The sequence below is a fragment of the Budorcas taxicolor genome, chromosome X (assembly GCF_023091745.1).
Source record: "Budorcas taxicolor isolate Tak-1 chromosome X, Takin1.1, whole genome shotgun sequence".
Lineage (NCBI taxonomy): Eukaryota > Metazoa > Chordata > Mammalia > Artiodactyla > Bovidae > Budorcas > Budorcas taxicolor.
This window is the reverse complement of record NC_068935.1, coordinates 14,700,621-14,714,081: the sequence shown is the minus strand read 5'-3', so window position 1 is coordinate 14,714,081 and position 13,461 is coordinate 14,700,621. Positions and strand designations below refer to the sequence as shown.

Here is a 13,461-nt window from a genome sequence, read left to right as displayed (position 1 = left end):
CAGAAACACTGATGGGTTGTGTTTCAGAAATTCATCTGCAAATGAGTTGTTTGGAACTAGAGACAATACATTTTCCCATAGTAATGTTGGTAAACAGAGTTTGAGCTCCCAAATTAATCCCCAGATTATTTCCATGGGAAATGCTTTGAGGACTAAAAACTTCAAAGCAAATATAAATTATTACTTAAAAACCCAAATTTATAATAAAACTTCTCAGAAAAAAAAAATCTCAGAAATACTTAGGCAAGCAAGCAAAAAATCCAAAACATTTAGAATATCTTAAATGCTGGGACATGAGAAAATGCATATTTAATCAGGAGGATTAAATGGTTGATGGGAAGTTTTTGTAGAGTCTGTGGGAGTCGTTATGGACACATTTAAGGTTGTTAAGATATTGACAGCACTGGCTTCTTTATGCCTAATTTCACTTCAAAAGAAATGGCATCACATAGAAAGAAGCTCAACTTTTTTTGTAAAAATGGGACTCAGCAAGACAGAATAAAAGCGAAAGCAAGAGAGAGAGACTATATCTAAGGTAGAATTGATTGAGCTATGAAAGGCAAAGGAAGCATGTAGAAAAGTAGGACACAAAATGTATCCTAAGAGGAAAAGAAGTGGTATAACAGCTACCCTTGAATTTGACAATTTCTTGTGCAAACCACCAACCTGTGCATAGCAAAGTATTATTTCAAAGGAAACGCCAATTTAAAAAACAAATACATGCATGCTCAGTTGTGTCCGACTCTTTGCAATCTCATGGACTGTAGCCCACAGGCTCGTCTGTCCATAGGATTTTCCAGGCAAGAATGCTGCAGCGGGTTGCCATTTCCTGTTCCAAGGGATATTCCTAACTCAGGTATCGAACCAGCATTTCTTGCATCTCCTGCATTGGCAGGCAGATTCTTTACCACTGCGCCACCTGGGAAGCCCCCAAAAAACAAGCACAGAAGGTTCCCAACTTACGATGGTGTGACTTTTGAGTGGTACGATCCTCACTGAGCAGCAGCAGTCAGCCATATTACCATGAAAGTAAACAACTAATACACTTACAACCACTGCGTATCCATACAATAATTGTTTTTCACTTTCAGTACAGTGTTCGATAAATTACATGAGATAATCAACACTTTATTATCAAATAGGCTTTGTGTTAGATGATTTTGCACAACTGTAGGCTAATATAAATGTTCTGAGCATATTAAAGAATATGCTATCATGTTAGGTAGGTTAGGTGTATTAAATGCATTTTTGACTTATGATATTTTCCATTTATGATGGGTTTACCAGGATGTAACACCATCATGTCAAGGAAGATCTGTAATTCAATTTTAATGATGTGTTAAATACAATTTTGATTGAGCTTGTATGTTCTGCACATCATTAATAAACTGTAAAATAAGAATACCATGATTCTCCTTTGCCCTTATTCTCATAAAGTTTCTTCCTCTTTTCTAGAATGACAAAAGCTAAGTCATCAGTGCCTCCTGTACCATGTTACAAACTTCCATCCGTCCACAGTTCTTCAGGAATTCTGTCTTTCAGATCTAATCCCTTGAATCTATTTGTCACTTTCACTGTATAATCGTAAGGGATTTGATTTAGGTCATACCTGAATGGCCTAGTGGTTTTCCCTATTTCTTCAATTTAAGTCTGAATTTTGCCATAATGAGTTCATGATTTGAGCCACCAGATAACTATGATAGTGTGATCACTCACCTAGAGCCAGACATCCTGAAGTGCAAAGTGGAGTGGGCCTTTGGAAACATCATTACGAACAAAGCTAGTGGAGGTGGTGGAATTCCAGCTGAGCTATTTCAAATTCTAAATGATGATGCTGTAAAAGTGCTGCACTCAATAAGCCAGCAAATTTGGAAAACTCAGCAGCCGCCACAGGACTGGAAAAGGTCAGTTTTCGTTCCAATGCCAAAGAAAGGTAATGCCAAAGAATGTTCAAACTACCACACAATTGCACTCATTTCACATGTTAGCAAGGTCACGGTCAAAATTCTCCAAGATAGGCTTCAACAGTACGTAAACCGAGAACTCCCAGATGTTCAAGCTGGATTTAGAAAAGGCAGAGATCATATTGCCAACATTCACTGGATCCTAGAAAAAGGAAGAGAGTTCCAGAAAAACATCTACTTCTGCTTCATTGACTATGCTAAAGCCTTTGACTGTGTGGATCACAACAAACCATGGAAAATTATTAAAGAGATGGGAATACAAGACCACCTGACCTGCCTCTTGAGAAACCTATATGCAGGTCAGGAAGCAACAGTTAGAACCAGACATGGAACAATGGACTGGTTCAAAATTGGAAAAGGAGTACATCAAGGTTTTATACTGTCATCCTGCTTATTTAACTTCTATGCAGAGTACATCACGTGAAATGCCAGGCTGGATGAAGCACAAGCTGGAATTAAGACTGCAGGGAGAAATATGAATAACCTCAGATACGCAGATGATACCACCCTTATGGCAGAAAGTAAGGATGAATTAAAGAGCCTCTTGATGAAGGTGAAAGAGGAAGATTGAATAAGCTGGCTTAAAATGTAGCTTTCAAAAAACTAAGATCATGGCATCTGGTCCCATCACTTCATGGCAAATAGATGAGGAAACAATGGAAACAGTGACAGACTTTATTTTATTGGGCTCCAAAATCACTGCGAATGGTGACTGCAGCCATGAAATTAAGACACTTGCTCTTTGAAAGAAATCTATGACAAACCTAGGCAGCATATTAAAAAGCAGAGACATCACTTTGCTGACAAAGGTCCATATAGTCAAAGCTATGGTCTTTCCAGTAGTCATGTACGGATGTGAGAGTTGGACCATAAAGAAGGCTGAGCACCAAAGATTGATGCTTTTGAACTGTGGTGTTGCAGAAGACTCTTGAGAGTCCCTTGGACTGCAAGGAGATCAAATCAGTCCTTCCTAAAGTAAAGCAACCCTGAATATTCATTGGAAAGACTGATGCTGAGACTGAAGCTCCAATACTTTGGCCACCTGATGCGAAGAGCTGACTCATTGGAAAAGACCCTGATGCTGGGAAAGATTGAAGACAGAAAGAGAAGGGAATGACGGAGGGTGAAATGGTTGGATGGCATCACCGACTCAATGGATGTGAATTTGAGCAAACTCCAGGAGATAGTAAACGACAAGGCCTGGGGTGCTGCAGCCCATGTGGTCTCAAATAGTTGGACATGACTGAGTGACTGAACAACAAATTGTCATCAGATGAACTCAAGTATGTCATGGGTGAAAACTGCCAATATATTGGATTCTTCATATTAAGCTATTAAATTTAGCATTAATTTTAAAAGTATTGAGTAGAAAAGATATTGAAGAGGGCTTGTGAGGGCAAGCAGGACTCTTATGGAAAATAAACAGATGAAAAAAAAAGAAAGGTAAGGTATGTACAAAAGGGGGGAAAGGAAAAATACCAATCATAATACAAAGGGTAAAGAGAAGAGAAACATTCTATATTGTAAATTGAAAAAGTCAGTCTTTAAAGTTCTTTAGTGTTCAAGGCTTATTTTACATACAGAAAAATCAGTATTAACAAGAAAGGACCATGCTAACCATTCTGTGAGTTAGATATATTCAAAAAACCAAAGTAATTCTTCTTTAAATTCTAATAATAGTCTAGAAATCATTTCTATCATTAGGTATGCTTTGTTCCTGCTATTGGCATAGTCACATAATTAATGCTTTCTTTTGGATTTATGAACACTATAGGAGTATTTTGGATTTTTAAATAATGTTATTTTTCTAAGTATAAAACATTCATTTTAGGAAATTCATAAAATAGAGACAAATTATAATGAAGAGAACAATAATCACCTATAACTCCACCAACTGGATATAACCACAGTTAACATTTTGGTGTGTTTTCTTTTCAAAGGCTAAGACTTTTTAGTTGCAGGCAGCATTTAACTAAGCTTATTCAACATTTTATCTGAAATGATAATGACTGATATCCTGAGAGAAACACAGACACACCAAGTGAGTTCAAGCACCATCTTCTTTCAAAAAAGGTCAAAATAAATAGGGTTAACTCAAAATCACTGATTTGTATCTAACTTGAGCATTCAAGCATTAAAACCAAGTAACTCATGTCTAGGTTCTGAACCTAACAGCCTCCATGAAGTCGGGCATAAATCACCAAACTTTCTTTCTGGAAGCAATCAATAATGTAACAAGCCTAGGGGTAAATTCAGGCAATAATTATATGTCATGATATACAGAAAGACGTACACACAGCTGAAAGAGGCAGAACAGGAAACGGAAAAATAACAAAGAGCCCTTGTGCTCTGCTTTGCCCACAGGGCTCCAAAGTGGGTGTTAACAGCAAAATGTGGCAATTATGAACTGGCTTAAAAACTTTGTCAAAAAGCGCTTGGAAATAACTCCTTATAATGTGTAGCTGAGGATCAACCACAGTTAACTAGCTCCAATGCAGTGTAGGATTTGTTTCTGTGGGTGAGTGGGCTCCTACCACATGCTGTAAGAAGTCATTTCCTCTGAAGACAAAGTTGACAACTGTGCTGCTTCAAAGGGTCTTCACTGTGGGGTGTAATGTAGCCTTCTGGGGTTCTGGGACTATCCTGCCTCTTGATCCAGGTGCTGGTTACACAAGTGTGCTCACTTTGTGAAAATTCACTGACCTATACACTAATTATTTCCGTACCTTTTTGGTATGTACATTATTCGTCAATAAAATTTACATATACAAAAAATTATTCACCCCTAAGCAGTACTCATGGTACCCTATCAAGCAAACTCTGGGGAAAACCCAACAACAGTTTATAGTTCAGTGGCCATCATGAATAAGAAAAGCCATTTTAGTCAATGAGGTGCTGCTTAACCAAGCAACAAGGAAACTGGGTGTAAACTTCATTTGTGACCTAATTCCTATAATATAGGAATATTATAAGAATACTATAGGAGAAGAGGAACTAAGGCACAAATGGTGATCAAATCTTTCAAAAGGCCAAGGCCACAATAGGCAATGAATATGTGTTAGACCAGATCATGTTTTTGACTAGTTAGCATATTTTATATAAAGCTCTCTGGGGTGTATTTTTGTTTTAAATGTTCCAATTCACATTCCTCCCCATCACCATTTCTGCACTTCTTTTTGCTAGTTATTGGAAAAGAAGCTCAATTCCCACCCCCACCAAAGACTGCCATCTTCAGCTTATAAGAAAACCCTCTTTCTATTTTTAATTACACAGGAAAATGCTTACAACAAGAAGTAGGATACAAAACTGCATATCTAGTATATAATTATAATTCTTTACATAATACATATACAGAGCAAAGGGAGAAAATGACAACAAAAACACCCCAAAATGGTAAAATGGTTACATTTATGGTTTTTTCTGTTTTCCTTTAAATTGTCTGTATTTTCTTAATACTGTATTAATATGCATGATAAAAGTAGGATACCAAACTATACCTATATATGGAAAAAGAGACAAGAAGGGATATTAACGATACCGTCTCTGCATTGTAGAATTATGTGGAGCTCTTATTTTTAGTTTTCTGTATTTTCCAAGTTTTCTGCAAGAAGCATAGTTAAGTTTATAAACAGAAAATAATTTAGACAATATCCTTGGTACTCTCCTCTATGTCCTCCACTGAAGCCTAAGAATAGAGACTAAATGCATTCTAGATGAGACAACACACATCTTCCATGGACTAGGGGAAAAACAATTCATCAATCAAGCTATATTGATTTTTATACTATGGAATTCAACATTCACCAACATGTTCAATGGAAGCATTTTAGTTGGAGACATAAATTTAATGGTATAAATCAAATTTTTTTAATATTAAAAAAATAGAAAAGGGAAGGTTCAACAGAAATACTGTCATTATTTCTTTGTTATCTAGGTCATATTACTATTTAAAAACCATAAACTAGCACATGATGATGACCACCATATAAGTTAGGGTGCTTGCAATCTTAAAGTATTTATATAATCTTATTTCTCCTTTTTTTGTATATTGAGGCAGGAAACTCAGTACTTAGCATACAGTAGACCCTTGATAAATGTTCAGTGAATTGAGTTTCAATCCCTTTTTTTAGATAGTTTTCTAGGGAACCTTATGATCCTTTGTCATTCTTATGTATTTAAGGCCACTCAACAAGTATTTGCAGAGCACATACAGTAAAAAGGTTTCTAAATTGTTGTTGTTTAGCCACTAAGTCAAGTCCAACTCTTTTACTACCCCATGTACACTCGCCAGGCTCTTCTGTCCGCAGGATCTTCCAGGCAAGAATACTGGAGTGGGTTGCCATTTCCTCCCCCAGGAGATCTTCCCAACCCAGGGATGGAATCTGCATCTCCTGCATTGGCAGGCAGATTGTTTACCACTGAGCCAACAGGGAAGTTAATAAAGGTTCCTATGGGGAATATGAAATTAATAAAACATTAAAATGATTATAATATAGTAGGAAGAGAAAATACATGAACAAAAACTACCAGCAAAATGCAGAAAGTATTTATAATGGATGGAATTCTATGGGACATAAGAGATTATTTTGTTTTTGGTTGTGGGGGTTGTGGTGAGAAGAGGAAAAGAAGGAATTATGAAAACCTTCAACGATGAGGAGGCATCTGTGTTGGGTTTTGAAGGATGGGTAAGTTTCTGATCAACAGAGCTGGGAAGAAAAGGGTACATAGGCAAAAGCAGAAGTATGAGCAAAGGAATGATAATGGGAAAGCGTAGAGAATATGTTTCAGGATCAATATGAGACAAGAGGTACATAAAGCTTCAAAAATAGGTTGGGACTAGATTATTAAGAGTGTATATGCCATGCTGAGAAACATAATCTAAAAATTATAAGTAATGGGCTCTTGAGTAATGACATATATGTGTCCAGAGCTATGTTCCAGTGGCCACATGGAAGAAGAACTGAAAGGAAGAAGTGACTGAAGGCAGGGAGACCAATTAGGAGGCTAAGCATTTGTTTCCACTAGAAGACATTTGAACTGTAAGCAGTGTAATAACAATTGTGAGGGAGAAGGGAACATATGTGAGAAGGAAAAGTTTAAATCAACTGGACGTGGCAGATACTTATTAGAGGGATAGTGTTGGGGGCCTGGATGTGAATGCAAGGGAGAAAAGGTGTGAGATGAATGTGTTAATAAAATAACAGAAATGAAACGAAAGAGAAGCAAGAGACTGCTTGGGAAGGAGTTTCAAAGAAGGAGCAGTCAACAATATCAAATAGAGTTCTGCAGAGAGATCAAAAAGGATGAACGTGAGAATAGATTTTGGAATGGTATTTTACCTTGGTAAATCATCACCACCCAATCTCTTCTCAACTTCTTTTTGAGCCTAAAGAGGTTCTTTTTGATGTCAACTTACTAGGGGGTAAAAAATAAAAATTAAAAAACAAACAACAACAACAGCAAAACTCAAAACAGAATAGAAACTAAATGTCAAATGGTTGAGAAGGAACTGAGTGGTAATAAACCAGTGGAAAATCCTATTCCAAAGTCCTTGTGAATGGAAAAGAGATTGGTTACTCAAGGGACAAGCAGTTATTTGAGAGAAGAATGACAAACATATGCAGGCCAAAAGATTATTTTCTTGTAAAGCATTTAGTTTACTCAACTTATTCCTAAAGAGTTACAGTTAGATATCAGATAATATGGACCTTGGAGTACTCGTGGCTATTCATTTTCAAATTATATACCACAAACATACAAATCAATTTTCATTTTCTAAAATACATTTAACTATCCCTATCCTAACTCCAAATGTATTTCTAAAATACTATCCTATCCTAAGAAAAATTATAGTTGCTTCCTAAATGTCAGGCTTTGTGTTAAACACTTTATCTGTATTATATCATTTAATTCCATTAACCTTATCAGGCAAGTTTTTTATTATGTCCATCTTACATAGGAGAAAACTAAGACATAGAGAAGTAAAATACTGGCCTAAGATTTTAAAAATAGTAAGTGGCACGGGGAGGGAGTTTGGGATTTACATATACATACTACTTTATATAAAATAACAAGGACCTACTGTATAGCACAGGGAACTATACTCAATATTTTATTATAACCTACAAGGGAATTGGGCCTTCCCAATGGCTCAGCAGGCAAATAATCCACCTGTAATGCAGGAGACGTGGATTTGATCACTGGGTCGGGAAGATCTCCTGCAGGAGGGCACAGCAATCCACTCCAGCATTCTTGCCGGAAAAATCCCACCAACAGAGGAGCCTGGCGGGCTATGGTCCATGTGGTCACAAAGAGTCAGACATGACTAAAGCAACTAAGCATGGCACATAAGGGAAAAGAATCTGAATAAGAATATATGTGTGTGTGTGTGTGTGTGTGTGTGTGCACATCTGAATCACTGTGCTATACACCTGAAATTAACACAACACTGTAAATCAGCACACAAGTATATTTCAATTAAAGAAAAAAAAACCTGGGGACTTCCTTGGCAGTCCAGCAGTTAAGACTCCTGACTCCCACTGGAGGGGGCACAGGTTCTATCCTTGGCTGGGGAACTAAGATCCCACATGCTGCACTGAGCAGCCAAAAAATAAAAAATAAATAAAGAAAAAGTGGCAAAGGTCATCTTCTTAATATGCTCTAAGAAGTCTTTCAACAGTGTATACAACGAGCAACTGTTTTATATAGCAAACTCTATTCCAAGGGAGACCTCCAAATCATTCATTAACTTAAATGGCTTGGTTCATTCACTTTTTTACAGCCCTCAGGAATAATGCTTCTCCTGCCATCCTTTTGATATGTTTCAAGTTCTGGTGAGCATGTCATGGATTATGAAGGTGGAAGCTTTGCACAGGTCTTTCAATAAACTCATGCCTGCACATGTTGACTCAAGGAAAACTATACAAGGAAGTACTGACACCACTTCAACCCGTGGGCTGTGTTCAATTAGAAAGCATGCAAGGCTCAGGCTCATCTGCTTGGGAAAGCAGTCTAGTTAGTTGTGCAATAACGAGAGCATGCGCAACGTGTCTCATCGTGACAACCCTGCATTTTAGACGGCTTTAGTGCTTACTCTAAGTTTTGGCCGCTTCTTATCTGATTTTCATATTTAAATAAGACACGAATAGTGATTTAACTGTGAAACCAACATTTTCTCTGAACTTTCTTCCCCGTTTCTGGATCAATTTGAATGAAAAATATCCAGAGATTGCAGGATCAGCTGTTAATAGAAATCTATCATTAATAATTTTTTACCTGAAAGAATCAAGATTTTCTGGAAGATAGTATACAGAAATAAACTGCTAGGTTGCTGCAAGGCTATAGCTACCCTTTGGGAAAATTTGTTATCCATAAAAACAGCCTGAATTTCTAATTGGTTGCTGTTAGATAGTGGAGTTTCTCTCCAATATACAGAAGTTTTAAAGCTACTGCTCTAAACCAGTTAGCTCTATTACTTGAAACAAATGGATATTCATGGTCACAGAACTGTGATAGGTAGGAGTGTGGATGATCAGCACTAATTCCAGTGAAGGACAATTCAAGCACAGACCCCTGTAAGAAGGGGTGGAGAAAGGTTTTGTAAAACAAAGTCCACAGCAATGACTTTTCCACATTCGGCGGCCCTTGTAGAATTCATGGCAATATATATTAAGTTAATCAACACTTAAACTTCAGTCTTACCTCTTTGCCACTAGGATCCAAGAGAAATCGTTTTTTGACCAGAGATTACAACGAAACCTGGGATTACTCTCAGGAATGCGCAAAGCAAACAACACAGCACTTTGCAAACAAAATATTTAACAACATACATGGATGAAATGCAAAGTGATTTCCCCCTGTGTTGAAAAGTAGTTTCTCCAGGAGTTAAAGGGAGAAATGTGATTCCATTTCTCAAGTAACTAGCTAGCTCTTTCAGCTAGTTAACCTAAGTGTAACATTGTTACAGTCAGATAATAATTCATTGCTACATCTCAGATAATAATTCATTTTTTAAAGTGTCAAAACACTCTTCTGAGTTTTAATTAAGTGATTGCTATTTAGGGCTTTATTTCTATATAGTATTCTGAAACAAAAGAGCCATGCTTAGATTCCCAGTGTATTTGTCTTTACCCTGACAGTTGTGTACGCCTATGTTTGCTCATTAATTTTTTTGCATCTTGTTAGCATTAGCCTATTATAATAACTAACTTTTAACTAAGTATTTATTATCTGCTAGGTAGTTTACATACAGTATCCTTAATGATCACAGCAATGTAAATATCTCCATCTTATAGATGGGAAAACTGAGACTCAGTAAAGTTAAAAAATCTGACCAAGGACACAAAGCTATTATGTGGTAAATTCAGAATTTGATTCTCATTCTTGACTACAATGCCTGTGCTTTTCCTAGTACACCATACTATCTCTCCACAAAGTATAAGTAAGATGTATGCAGAGTGCCTGGAACATAGTAGGAATGCAAAAAAAATTAATTTTATTGTCCCCTAAAACTATCAGATAAATATAAGCTTATATCCTTAAACAGAAGTAGGATGAAAGCAGTCTAAACCAGAACTCTCTAATTAAAGAGTACTTTTCAATTCCAAATCATCCGTGCAAACGAATCTCATTTAGAGGAGGCAAAGTCAAAACCTTGCATGTAAGTAGCCAATTGAAATGGAAGGACTTTAAAATTTATGAGTCCTTATTCTTCCTTTCTATCAGCCTTTAAAAAGTCTTTTCATTCTAATCAATGAATTATCAACCAAAAGAGATAGAGGTGCGGCTATCTTTACTCAATATAAAATCTAAGAATCACAGCATTTTAGAGCTGGAAGGGAGTTTATTTGGTTCATTTTTGTCTCTGCACAATCTGCAACTTGGCCTCCCCCTCCTACCTCTGTACTATCATTTGACTAAGTGAGTAACCTGTACAAGGTCACAAAGCTGGTACAGGCACAGAAGGGACTAAAATGAGCTCAAATCTCCTGAGTTCCAGTTCAGTACCCTTTCCATTATACCACCCAGCCACTCTACAAGTGCTCTCTAGGCAGGGCCAGACACACTGTTTTAGGAAAAACACAAAACCTCCAGCAGCTAAACAAGCAGATTCATCTCTCCAGTGACTCCTAAAAGGATAATCACTTCATCCTCCTGGCAAACCTGTGGGAGTGGTTCATTCTTAGTTCTTTTCCATTTGATTGAGGAGGGAACCCAGGCTAGACTTCAAATAAGTTGCTCAAGGTCACAGGACTAGCAAGCAATGGAGCGAGAATTTAACCAACATCTGACTTGAGGCCCAGCTCTCAACAACTATGATATACTGCCAGTATGTGTCTCTGCCTTTTTATCCCCCCACATTTTTTTCTTTGTCTTTTGGGGCCTAGGATCACTATGTACACATGGTATGAATGCCTCAATAGGGAGAAGGTTTCTGGAAGAATAACTGAAAAGGGAAAAAGAGTAACCCACCTCATCTGCACAAATGTAAGATCCACCTGGATTACATTTTCCAAAGTCTAGGTCCTTGCTAGCCTCGTGCATAAACCTCTCCCTTTTAAGTAACACTAATGGCACCTGTTTTGTCACTCAATAAACTAAATCAGATTTTTTTTTTCCCCAGAGGCCAAGGAAAGCAGCGATCCCAACAGTCACTTGGGACCTGAGACCCAGGGGCAGAGAAGGATCCAAGGGCTGAACATAGTTTCCAACAAAACTGGAATGAGGTTAACAGGGCACGGTAACACAATCTTGTACCTGATTCGAGGAAACACGCAGAGAAAACAGGGAGAGCGGAGGGAAAAAAATCTGCGGCGGGCCTGAGGCTGTGAATCAGGACAAGGTTGAGGAAGGGATTTTCCAGATGGGCTTCTCGGTTAGGCTGCCTCCCAGTCATATCAAACCCAGTGCCCACCACCAATGCCCACCCCATGCAAGCACCCTCACAAACAGCAGGAAAAGACGACGCAAAGAACCCCAACAGTTCTCGAGTTGCCAGCCCCCGCAATCCGTTGGTTTTTACCCTTTTCCACCAAAGAGGCAAATTCTGAAGGATTTTCCCGCCCAACCCCCCATGCAGGGTGCAGCTTGGGGAAGAGAGGACCCTGCCTCACTCGATGGGGACAGAAAGGACACTCGTTTTCCTTCGGAGCAAGGGGATAGGGGGAGGAATACCCTGAGAGAAATATGGAAAAAATGGCCTCGGCAGGGGTTTGATGGGGCGCAATTGGATAGCTGCACTCACCCGGGTGAGACATGGGGATGACCTCATTGCGGGTCCCCGGGAAGTTAAAGATGACGGCTCCAGACGCCCCTCTCTCGTAAGCCAGATGGATTTTGTCTGCGAAGGTGCAACCCCCACCGCGCTGGATGAGGGCCAACCAAGACACTTGCACGCTGCTGCCCCAGTCCCCCGGGACCGTGGGCACCGTGAAATTCGTGTGCGGGTTACAGGCATTGAGCGCCCCCGGCCCGTCGGGCGGTACCAGGACCCCAGCCACGGGCTCGAGCGGCGAATCCTGGCCGTACACGCCCTCCTCGCTCAGCTCCCACACGGTGCGGTTCACTCCGGTGTGCGGAACCCGCCAGGACACGTTGAGGTACGCGGTCCACACGGCTTCGGCTCCCCTGGAGCCGGGGGTTTGCGGACTCAGAACCAGCAGGAAGCACCAGGCCAGCAATCGGGAAAAGCCACAACCACCGCGGCAGAAGACCCCGGCCCCCGGCAGCGGCCCCATGGTATGCGCGCTCTGAGGTTCCCTAGCGCCCCTGGCACGCGCCTTCCCGACTCTCGGCGGGACCCCGGCCTGGGCCAGGTGAGCGCCAGGTAGGGAGAGGACGGGGAGAGACTGGCGCGCGCGGCGGGCTGGGTCAGAGCCGGCGGGCACGTAGCGCGCCGGAGATGTTGCCGCAGAGGAAGCCCTTTGTGGCTCGACTCCTCTTCGCGACTGCCGGGGCCGCGTCGGGCTCCGGGGTTTTAGCGCGAAGCTCCGCCCCGCCGACCGGGGGTAGAGGTGGCTGGGAGGGAGGAAAGGACACTGCGGGACCGCCTCTTAAAAGGGTAGCAGGAAGGGAAGGCTTTAGACTAAGATCGGAAGCTGTGTGGTCAGGTGTGTCGAGTCGTAGTATGAAAAACGGACAGGTGAGGAACTGTGGAATCAGCGCGAACAGAAACGCTCGCTGGTAGGATTCGAGTCCATTTTGAACTGCAAGAATGTATTTTTTCCCTCGTAACGTTTGCCCACAAGGCTGTTCAGGCTTAAGGTGCCAGAATGCGAAAAGCACTTCTAAAAAGCCCAGATCTGAAGGGTCTGAGTTGCAGTCCAGAGAATTTGGGTAGGTGGGGGGTACCTAAGCAGGCTATTTACTAATCTTCTAAGGGGGGGGAGGGGCAGGAAGAACCCATTATCTTATTTTTTTTTTAATTTTTCCTTTCCTGCTCTAAACAAGCGTCATACCTGTGTATTTTCTTTCACCTTTACCTCATCCTAAATCTACT

At 40.1% G+C, this 13,461-nt stretch overlaps 1 protein-coding gene across 1 annotated transcript in view; it reads right to left on the bottom strand.

Annotated features, from left to right (window-relative positions):
- The window catches only part of RNF128 (ring finger protein 128), a 61,872-nt gene extending 49,066 nt beyond the window's left edge, over positions 1-12,806 (bottom strand). The window contains exon 1 of the mRNA XM_052663462.1: positions 12,208-12,806. Coding sequence (XP_052519422.1) covers positions 12,208-12,700 — 493 coding nt within the window. The 5' untranslated portion in view covers positions 12,701-12,806. The remainder of the gene's footprint in view (positions 1-12,207) is intronic.
- Between the last annotated feature and the right edge of the window lie 655 nt (positions 12,807-13,461).